The sequence below is a fragment of the Myotis davidii genome, unplaced genomic scaffold (assembly GCF_000327345.1).
Source record: "Myotis davidii unplaced genomic scaffold, ASM32734v1 scaffold1113, whole genome shotgun sequence".
NCBI lineage: Eukaryota > Metazoa > Chordata > Mammalia > Chiroptera > Vespertilionidae > Myotis > Myotis davidii.
In genome coordinates this window covers 133,096-144,441 of record NW_006284942.1, presented here as the reverse complement: position 1 = coordinate 144,441, position 11,346 = coordinate 133,096, and the positions used below count along the sequence as shown (strand labels likewise).

The following is an 11,346-nucleotide window of genomic DNA, read 5'->3' as shown; positions in this document are numbered from 1 at the left end:
TGCACCTAGGGATTGGGCCTGCCCTCTGCCACCTGGGAGCAGGCCTAAGCCAGCAGATCGTTATCTCCCGAGGGGTCCCAGACTTCGAGAGGGCACAGGCCGGGTTGAGGGACCCCCCCACCCCACCAGAGTGCACAAATTTTTGTGCACCGGGCCTCTAGTAGTATAATATAAATGGTGTAACAGAGAATACAGACCACTGAGCTAGAAAGTAAGAGACCTGACAGTGTGACCCAGACAGATCCTATCTCTGGATTCAGGCATCAAGTCAGGATGTGAAATTAGGCTCTCCAAAATCCTTTCCAACTCTAACATGGTATGACCTGAATTAATGTCGATCAAAATTTAAAAAAGGACCTCAACTCTCAGGCCCAAGTTCCTGGTTTCTTTCGGTCAAAAAAAAAAAAAAAAAAGACATTTTCTTCCCTAGTTTATTTCTGTAGAAAAGGTATCCTAAAGGGGTTGCACCACTTAATGCTAAAAAACCGAGGAGGAAAAAAAAACAAGGATTACAGCTAACCCCAATGAATTTCTAGGCATATTCCCTATGCAGTCACTTTCATACCATGTTAGGGTGGCTTCAGCAGCATCCTTTACCCTCATAGAAGCAGGGTTTGGCTCCTTATCTCCTTTGTACTTGACTTCTTGCTCACTGCTCTTGGACTTACTTCCCGAAATACCCAGTTCCACAATCTCCAGTACTTCCTTAAGACAGTCCTAGAAGCAGGAAAGGCAAATCAGTTTTTATAATACACTTATCTTATAAGACAAGGAAACACATCAAATGTTAATAGTGGTTGTGTTCTGATAGTGGGGCTCTAGTTTCTTTCTCATTTTCTTTAATAGGTATATATAAATTTCATAATAATAAACTCCCCCCAATTTTTTAAAAGAAATAAATTTGAGTGTTCAGAGAGTTAGATAACAAGTAACGATAAATTCAATTCAATTTTATTAGTCATAGTTCTTACAAAACTACCTCAGACTATAAATCATGAAAGACCAAATGAAAGAAATGTAACTGTAATCTACTAAACCTGGATGGTTTAAAACATGCGAGGTTATCCAAAGGGAAGTTCATCAATTATTGACAGTTTTTACCAATTTCTGGTATCATAACTTTAGAAGCCTTAATGAAAATGACTAAGATTTAATAAACAGAATTATTTTTTAAACAGCATAAGGCTCTAAATAAATATCCACTATGCTTGATATCTCTTATTTTCACTGTGAATTCAGTCTACCTGCCTGCCTCCCCATAAAAAAAGTATTACATAGAATAATGGCAGAGAAAGCAGCCTAGATATCTGTGCCCCCACAAAAGCAGGGAAACATGCGTGAAATGAAATTTTTAGATACAAGCAACCTTTGCAGACCAGCCTTGCTTTAGGTTGGTCGCCTGGCTATCAATTGCCTTTCCTGGTTTGGTAATGGGTTAACAAAGTGTCTTCTGGCCATCTCAAAGCTATCACCCTTTTAATAAAGAACATTCCCACCCTAACCAGTTTGGCTCAGTGGATAGAGCATTGGCCCATGGACTGAACGGTCTCGGGTTCAATTCTGATCAAGGGCAGGTACCTCAATTGCAGGCTTGATCCCGCCCTGGTCGGGGCATGTGTGGAAGGCAACCTATCGATGTGTCTCTCTCACATTGATGTTTCTGTCTCTCTGTCTCTCCCCCTCCCTTCCACTCTCTCCAAAAATCAATGGAAAAATATCCTCAGGTGAGGATTAACAAAAAAAGAAAGAAGAACTCAAATAAATGAGTCAAGTCCTCTTCTTTTAATAGAACTTCTCTATGGGTTCATTTGCAATCAAATATAAGTATGACAGTTTTTGAATTGTGCTCAAAAGGATACGTGTTCTATTGAAATATAACAAGTACATTCAGTTTAAAGTATGCAATATAGTACTTACATTTATATATTCTCTTTTAAAAGATATTTTCCCAACATACATTTTATTTCTATTTATTGTTTTAAGATGTAGTAAACTAACCTTTTCATCAAGCATGTCAGGATGCTCTGTCAGCCAGACACAGAGACATTGAAAAGCTGCCACTATCATGGAGTGCAGGTCCCGGGAGTGATGAGGAGCTGGCCGACTACACTGGTACACAATGTAGCTGCACACAGAACTGATGGCTCGCTTCCGGTCTCCAGAATCAACCATCACCTTCACCTGAGCATATTCATATGGGGAACACAGTTAGCCAGGAACCATTATACCAATTTTAAAGCATCTCCACTGAGGCCTGGCCTTTCTGAGAATGTAACACACCACAGGAAACCTTGCTTCTAAAACATTATTTATATAGGAAATCAGACTATTCATAGGTATTATAATACTCTATATAAAAACAGAGGGTATTTTTCAAATCTTAAAGTAGTATTTCATTTTAGTATACTTTTTCATGCCCTAAAACCTAAACTCATAGGATGCATCTACTCACCATTGCTAGAGATCAAAAGAATAGCTGGCAATAGAACATATACACATTTTTTGAACCCCCCAACCCAATCCCACAATGATGTTATGGGGCTATAAAGTTCTATGGGCAGCTGCCCAGAGGTATAATCAACATACAGTAAACTAGACATATTTAAAGTGTACACTTTAATAAATTTTGGCATAAGTATATATCTGTGAACTATCACCACAATCAAGATAGTGGATATATCCATCACCCCCAAAATCTCATGTAGCTTGTAATCCTTCCTCTGACTCCCTTTATCCTCCTCCCTAGATTACTGATGATCTGCTATCACTATAGGTTAACTAGCATAATTATTTTGAGATTTATCCACAATTTTGGATATGTGTATCAAATGCTCATTCCTTTTTATTTCTGAGTAGTATTCTACTGTACGGCTATTGCACAATTTATCCAGTCACCCACTGACTGACATTTGGGTTGTTTCCGGTCATATGATTCTGGGTATCTATAATAATAAAAGCACAATATGCTAATTAGACCAGACATCCTTCCGGACCACCTTCTGGACACAACCGGGGCTGCAAGAGAAGCCCGGGTCCCTGGTGCCTGCCGTTGGCTAGAGGGAAGCTGGTGCCAGCAGCCGAGGGAAGGAAGGCCTACTCTTGCATGAATTTTGTGCATCAGGCCTCTAGTCCTATATAATAAAAGGCTAATATGCAAATCAACTGAACAGCAGAACGACCGGTCACTATGATATGTACTGACCACCAGGGGGCAGACGCTCAATGCAGGAGCTGCTCCCAGGTGGTCAGTGTGCTCCCACAGGGGGAGCCCCGCTCAGCCAGAAGCCCTGAGCCAGGCTCACAGGCTGGCAAGCGCAGCAGCAATGACGGGAGCCTCTTCCACCTCTAAGGCAGTGCTAAGGAGCAGCAAGCCTGGCTTCTGGCTGGCAAGTGTAGTGGCGGTGGCGGGAGCCTCTCCTGTCTCCGCTGTAGGCGGGTGGTAAGAGCAAGGGGTCCCAGACTATGAGAGCCCCAGATTGTGAGAACGATGTCTGATTGCCAGCTTACACCCAATCCCCAGGGATAGCCAGCAGGTGGACATCCCCCGAGGGTTCCCAGACTGCGAGAGGGCGCAGGCTGAGCTGAGGGACCACCTCCCCCTCAACCCATGCCCCCTGAGTGCACAAATCTCGTGCACTGGGCCTCTAGTTACAAATAAAGTTGCTATGAACATTCATGTACAAGTCTTTGTATGGGTAGATGCTCCTAGTAGTGGAGTGATTGGGTCATATGATAGACATATGTTTTACTTTTTAAGGAACTGCCAAGCTGTTTTCTAAAATGGCTGTCCCATTTAACATTCCCTTCAACAGTACTGGAAATTCCAGTTCCTTCACGTCCTCACCTACATTTGGTATGGTCAGTCTTTTCAATTTTAGCCATCCTAATAGGTATGGAGTGGTAACTCATAGTGTTTTAATTGCATTTTCCTAATAACTAGTGATACTGAGCATCTTTTCATGTGCTTATTTGTGATATGTATATTTTCTTTGGTAAAGCGTATGCTCAAATCTTTTCCCCATTTTTTTTTTAAATATATTTTATTGATTTTTTACAGAGAGGAAGGGAGAGAGATAGAGAGTTAGAAACATCGATCAGCTGCCTCCTGCACACCCCCCACTGGGGATGTGCCCACAACCACGGTACATGCCCTTGACCGGAATCGAACCTGGGACCCCCCAGTCCGCAGGCCGACGCTCTATCCACTGAGCCAAACCGGTTTCGGCCTTTTCCCCATTTTTTAATTGGGTTGTTGTATTAATGAGTTTTGTTGTTATTATTGTTTTGTCTTTTTAAAAGATGTTATTAAAGGTCTTTACAAAGCAAGAACCACACTATCCAGATCAAGCTGCTAAGAAGAACCTGTTGTGCAGCAGGAACTGGCTAGAGCATGGTAGGTAGCTCTGGCTTCCTAACCTTATGTCCTGAGATAGTGGATAGTATCTCATCTTTAGGGTCTACAATGTTCATGTGGTTAGACAGGGACTTGGGGCCAATCTTATCACTTGGGTCCCAGATAGCATGATCTTTACTCTGATGCCCAGCACACCTATCTGAGCACATATGGCACATGGTGGTACTGATATAGCTAACAGGATTCCCACTGTAGAGCATCAGACCATCCACAAACTTCATGGATCCAGCCCCCTGTCTTTGGAGTTTCCCTGACACCAGGACCTTGTAGCCCTTGGCCCCACTCTCCATGATGAACTGTAGTACCCCTCAGCAGGCTCTCAACACAGCAACCCCTCCTGGAAGTTTGTAATGCAGAGACTCTGCAATGGCACACAGCCCTCTTATGGCTACCTTAACTTCATAAAACTCTACAACAAAGCCCTCAGGGAAACTAAACTTCTAAACTACATCGGTCAATTCATGGACCCACTGGTCCTTCTCACAAAGAACATTCTGCATCCCAGAGACCAAGGCAATGATTTATATGCTGGTTGATATAAGTCAGATCTCAATTCCAGGGTAGCACCTTCAGCAAGCCTCTAAGTGAGAACTCATTCAGTTTAGCTCTGAAAATGCCATCAACAACAAACTTTCTCTTCTTGGAAATTTGCACCACTATATTGCTATCATGCACCCAAAAGCAAAGGCTATTACTGAGTTTTGAGAGTTCTTTATTAATCTGGATATAAGTCCCTCATTGGATATATTTTGTAAAGATTTTCTCCAATCTGTGTTTTGTCATCTCATTCTCTTAAGAGTATTTTTTGAAGAGCAGTAGTTCATAACTTTGGTGAAGTCAAATTTAATAGTTTGCTTTTCTATGGTGCAATATGTAAGAAATCATTGTATAACCTAAATCTTCATTAAATAACAAAGATTTTCTCCCTATCTAGCAGTTTTATAGTTTAGGTTTTGTATTTAGGGCTACAATCCATTTTGAGTTAATTTCTGTACATAGTGCAAGGTATGAACCAGTTTTTTTCTTATATATGAACTAGAGGCCCGGTGCACAGATTTGTGCACTGGTAGGGTCCCTCAGCCTAGCCCACTTCATAAAACTTCATCTGTTTTATGTCTATATACAGTTATATATCTACAGATCTATAATTATCCTAAATTATCCTAAATGGCCTGATCCCCTCACAATCCGGGACCCCTCAGGGGATGTCAGGGAGCTGGTTTTGGCCCGATTCTCTCAGGCCAGGCCGAGGAGCCCCACCAGTACATGAATCTGCTTTTTTCACTCTTGCAATCTGGGACCGCTGGCTCCTAACTGCTCACCTCCTTGCCTGATCACCCCTAACTGCCTCTTCCTGATTGCCCCTAACCCTCTGCCTGTCTGCCTGATCAACCCTAACCTTTCTGTCTGCCTGCCTGACCGCCCCTAACTGCCTCTGCCTGCTGGCCTGATCTCGCTCCCAACTGCCTCAGCCTGCCTGATCACCCCTAACTGCCCTCCCCTGCTAGCCTGATCTTGCCCCAACGGCCCTCCCCGCCGGCCTGATCTCGCCCCCAACTGCCCTCCTCTGACAGCCTGATCTCACCCCCAAATGCTCTCCCCTGCCAGCCTGATTACCCCTAACTGGCTCTGCCTGCCTGATCACCCCTAACTGCCCTCCCCTGCTGGCCAATTTGGTTCTGACTGGTCGGTTTCTATGCCAGTCAGCGTTAAAAGCTCTGCCTCCTAACCCGGCATTGGCTCCTCACAGTTCACCCAGATTTGGTTCTGACTGGTGGGTTTCTATGTCATATACTCCGGACCTATCTCTGGGCCTGATCAGAGAGGCGGGGCTGATCAGCAGCCACCCTGGAGGCCCAGAGTAAAACAGAGGCATGGCTGCTGGCGAAGACCGGAGAGAAAGAAAGAAGCAACAGCTGATCAACAGCTGTCAGACCCTGCCTCTCTCTCCAGAACTCTCTCCGGCCCTGATCCACAGCCCCCTTGGCAGTCAGTGCTGGGTCGCCACGGCAAATCAGCACTGACTGCAGGACTGACTTCCGGTGTTCGGTCAAGCCTTCGGTTGGTCATTACGGAACCTGGGTTTTTTAAAATTAGTGTATCTGATTGTTCCAGCACCTTTTGTTGAAAAGACTCTCCTTTATCCTGCACCTTTATCAAAAATCAGATGTTCATGTATATGTGCTTCTATTTCTGGACTCCCTATAGTATTCCAGTGATCAATTTGTCCAACCCTATTCCAATACCAGATTGTTTTGAATACTACAACTTTATAGTAAGTCTTGAAATCAGGTACTGTTGCCCTTTATGATTTGTTACAGAGGTCTAGAGCAGCCCTCCACCTAGGGCTAATTATTCCTAACTACTGAGAGTATCTGAATGTCACAGGAAATAGTACCTTGCCTTCAAGGACAGTGTGGTCCTGCAAGACTCATGAATGGCTAGTCTTACTTTCTACATCAGTAACTGCTCCTCACAACACTATGGCCATTACACCTATCCCTGAAAATCTTTGAGGTAAGCTCTAAGTGGTGGTAAGAACATCGTAAGTTTTCTAGCCCATTTTGTTTCTCAGGACTTAGGTAAGTCACAACCTATGCTACCTGTCCCCACATCTATAAAACGAGGGTTTGAACTTTATCATCTCAGTATCTCTTTATGTGTGTATATCACCCTTTTGTTCACAAAATGTTTTACATACTTCCTCTCATTGCATTTGATCTTCACAACACCAGAAATTATTATACACAAAATAATCCTGCCCGTTTTACATAAAAGAAAACACTTAGATGAGTGAGGATGTGGAAAAACTGGAACCCTATATATCTCTGTGGAAAACAGTTTAGCAGCTCCCCCAAAAGTTAAATACAGAATTACCATATAACCCAGCAATTCAACTACCATGTATATACCCAACAGAACTGAAAATTGATATTCAAACAGATGAATGTACATGCATGTTTATAGCACACTATTCATAGTAGCTCAAATGTGCATCAACAAATGAATGGGTAGACAAAGTGATATATACAAATACAATGGAATATTATTCAGCCATAAAGGAAATGAAATTCTAGCATATTCTATAACATAAATGAACCTCAAAAACATGTTAAGTAAAAGAAGCCAGGCACAAAAGATCACATATTGTGTGATTTAATTTGTATAAAGTGCCCAGAATAGGTAAATCCATAGAGACTGGTGGTCATCAGGGATTGTGGGGAGGGGAGACCAGAAAGCAAATGCTTAAAGGGTATGGATTTTCTTTTTGGGGTGATGAAAATGTTTTGAGGTGGCAGTTAAACATTACAAATGTACTAACAGCCACTGAATTCTTCACTTTGAAATGGTTAATTTTGTAAATTTCATTTCAATAAAAAAGAAAATCCTTAGAGTACAAATGGCCACCCAACTCCAAGGTTCCACAAAATTGAATAATAGTTGTGAAAGTAAAAGTATAGCCAATTTTCACCTATCTCTGATAATGGAAGATGGAAGAGTCACAGTCCCAAATGGTGTATTTTAGAATAATCACTCTTTCTTTACCAAATTTATATTTATTAAAATTAAATGATCCTATACTATAATGGTACAAAATGCCATGCTGAAGATTTTAAAATACAATGGGGCCTTGACTTACAAGTGTCTCGACTAACGAGTTTTTCGAGATACTAGCCATATCTCGGCTGATTTTTTGCTTTGAGTTGCGAGCTAAAATTCAGGTTACGAGCCAGCTTCAGATGCCCCACCGCTAGTTGGCGCAGCGAACGTCACAGTGAACGCCACAACATCAGCCCAGCATCACATGTCTCACTCATTCTCTGTTGATTTGACATACGAGTAATTTGAGTTATGAGCTCCGTCACGGAACAAATTAAACTCTTAAGTCAAGGCCCCACTGTAGTATCAAAAATACTAAGTAAAAAAAAGTTAAGTTAATTTTGTAAAATCTCACTTGGAGGCTCACACTTGCACACTTTGAATATAAACTATGTTTGAGTATAAACCAACACACTGTGATATCCATACCAAGGTGTCAGGAAATACAGAAAATAGAGCCATGGTCCAAGGCTGCTGGGCTAACATTAAAGGACTGTCCTTCTCACCTTTGCCAAGCCAGAGAGGAGCTCCAGAGCTGCCAGTGATATGCTCATGTCTGGTCGCCACTGGGAGTTAAGTCTTTGGGTGACGAGATGAATGCTGCGAATCAGTAGCCCCGCAGCTGAATCTGTATTAAGAGCTAGGATATAACCCCAATGCCACATCCCACAGGGAGGGAAAACAACTAAGCATTAGTAACGAGAAGCACAGCATTCCACCAGGCACAGACCACAGCAGCCACAGTGAGCACGACGGGCACCCACACAGTGCTATGCTCCCCGCCCCCCTGGCCTGAGCATCAAGCCTGACTAAAAAACAGTGCACAGGGCACACACACTGGACAAGAGCAGCTTCTAGTTCCCAGCTCGGGTACTTTCATATAGACATCCACTGGGATTTAGTAATTTCAATATCATTCTTATAACAATATAAAATTTTAAATTTCTACATTAACTCACAGAGTTACATTTTCAAAAAAACAATGAAAGGCTATCAATTATTTCGTTGGAATTTTATATAGAGGGAAAAATTCAAATCTTAGAATCTTCTCAGATGCTGGGGAATTATCCTAAAGCATCTACTAAAATTATTTTCAGGGGTTAATCCATCAAAAATCACATGCATTGCTTTTTAAACACATTGTAACATTTAACTCTTCAAGACTACTTTGATACTTCTAAAAATTAAATAACCAAGTGATTGTGTTTTTATTTGGCCTCTAATTCTCTATTTAAAAGCAACTACTACTTGGCTGATAATAAATAAGGACAAATTAAATTAAATTGATAAAGGAAGCTTTAGGGACATTATACCTGTCGATCCTATCAGAAAGTGGGCAGTGACAACAGAAAAAGGAATGATCATTAAAGAGACACATTCATGCGACACTAACACAAATCTGGATTTCTTAGTAAAAACTATTTTACAACATTACAAGCAGACCTCACTAACACCAGTTCAAAATGCTGAAACAAACAATAACCACTTCAAACACTTAAATTAGAACACATACAATGCAAAAATTTCTTTAGTGTAAAATTGTTTTAGAAAGCATGAAAAATAAACAAATTTTCGCCTATAATATATTTAAACCCATGAACATAATGAGTAAGACAACAATTTAAACAAATGCAATATTTAAATGCGTTTACTATCTACATAATGCCTTATATCTGACATGCTTGAGGATGCTTATGATTAAAATATTAAACTCACATCTAAGGATCTAAATTTCATTTCAGTCTGGTTGGATTAACACTTACAGATTCAATACACTATTATTTGTGTATAAAAACATAAAGGTACCTACAAATTCAGAGAACCATAAAGTAATTGTCCAAGGTAAAGGACACCACTAAATAGGATGTTCTTCTGGCAACTATTTCCTTACGCTTACTTAAAATTTGTGACTGAGAAATCTAACCAGATATATAGTAAGGTATATAGGTTTTAAGCACAAAGACAGAGATTTTCCTCTGGATTCCCATCTCATGCATTTCCCACCACTCATCCTTATCACACTGCAATAACTGATGTACTGGCTGACTCTGCCACATCCTATTTGACTCTGTGTTACCAGCCTCTGGTACAGAATTCAGAAATGTTTCTTGACCACCCATTATAATCATTTATAAAATCTAAAACTACCCAGAATCTAACTACCAAAAGTTACAGAGTTAAATTTATAAGATTTATTTGCATTTTCTTAATCTTTACACTAATAGCCTATTATTCTTAAATACATAAAAAAGTATGACCATAAAAATGTTTTGCTACTTTGTTTTATATACCTAGACATTAAAAGTTATTCTATAAACTTTGGATTTCAAAAAAACAAACATGGCTTACCATAATCTCTTAGGAGAGCTTGAGCAGGTCTTTCACTATCAGGAGTTGTGGGCTCTGTGCTTACACCACTTGCTGAACTAATACCACTGTTAGTGCGACTATGACCCTTCAGGTTATTTTCTCCGCCACCCTAGTCAAATAAAAATGAATCAAATATTTTAGGGCTATAGCCATAGTTTACCAGTATAAATAGAGGTCAATCATTAAAAGCCATACTGATAAAATGAAATGTGCCAACTATATAGCACAAACTGATACACAGATAAAAAGTGACAAGAGATTAAAACTGCTATAGTGTTTTTGCATAGACACTATCTACTGAAAGTTTATGAAGAGTCTGATGATTACAGGTGCCTATTCTGGATCTTCTTTGGTGACATTTACAAAGGGCCAGCCAAGGACCTTTTTCATCTTCACTAGCTAATGACTCCGCATCCTTCAAGAAATACCCTAAGTGCCTCCCAAGCAAAACTTCAGAACAGGAATACAATCTTAAAAAAATAAAACACAAACAAACAAACAGTAACTCTCAAATGTAGTTATACCATAAAATACAAAAAAAATACTATGGTTAGTTTAAAGATTAACTCCTATATGTTTAGGAGTTAACAAACGTATCTGTTAAAGATTTCCCTCATTTTTTCCTATGTAAACACAATTCATTATATCCAGATCAGTTTATTATTATTAGCCACCTAATGTGACATGAATATAATTTCCTTAATAATAATTTGATCACCCATCTTACATCCACCATTCTAGTGTATTCCATTAATTTATCCACTCCATTGCCTCTACTCCAGGTATAGGAATCACATATCTTGGAGACAGAAGCAGGGGACACAGGGAGTCTCTGGAAAACTTTTTAAAGTTAGGAGCATTGGTGCACTGGGGAACCTTCAAACTTTGATCTATAGGGCCTTGCAAGAGCTGATGAGATGAAAAGGAGTCAACTAGATGTTTGCTAACAGCTCACTATATCT

The 11,346-nt window shown here is 40.4% G+C and overlaps 1 protein-coding gene across 6 annotated transcripts in view; it reads right to left on the bottom strand.

The window, feature by feature from the left end:
- Positions 1–11,346, bottom strand: part of RALGAPB (Ral GTPase activating protein non-catalytic beta subunit) — an 89,995-nt gene that overhangs the window by 40,220 nt on the left and 38,429 nt on the right. For 2 of the 6 annotated variants that reach the window (XM_015558423.1, XM_015558424.1), the window contains 5 exons: positions 10,364–10,493; positions 9,328–9,336; positions 8,521–8,654; positions 1,999–2,181; positions 566–717 (listed from right to left, as the gene is read on the bottom strand). In XM_015558423.1, the coding sequence (XP_015413909.1) occupies positions 566–717; positions 1,999–2,181; positions 8,521–8,654; positions 9,328–9,336; positions 10,364–10,493 (608 nt within the window). The remainder of the gene's footprint in view (positions 1–565; positions 718–1,998; positions 2,182–8,520; positions 8,655–9,327; positions 9,337–10,363; positions 10,494–11,346) is intronic. The other 4 variants (XM_006755215.2, XM_006755218.2, XM_006755217.2 and 1 more) reach the window with 2 other exon arrangements.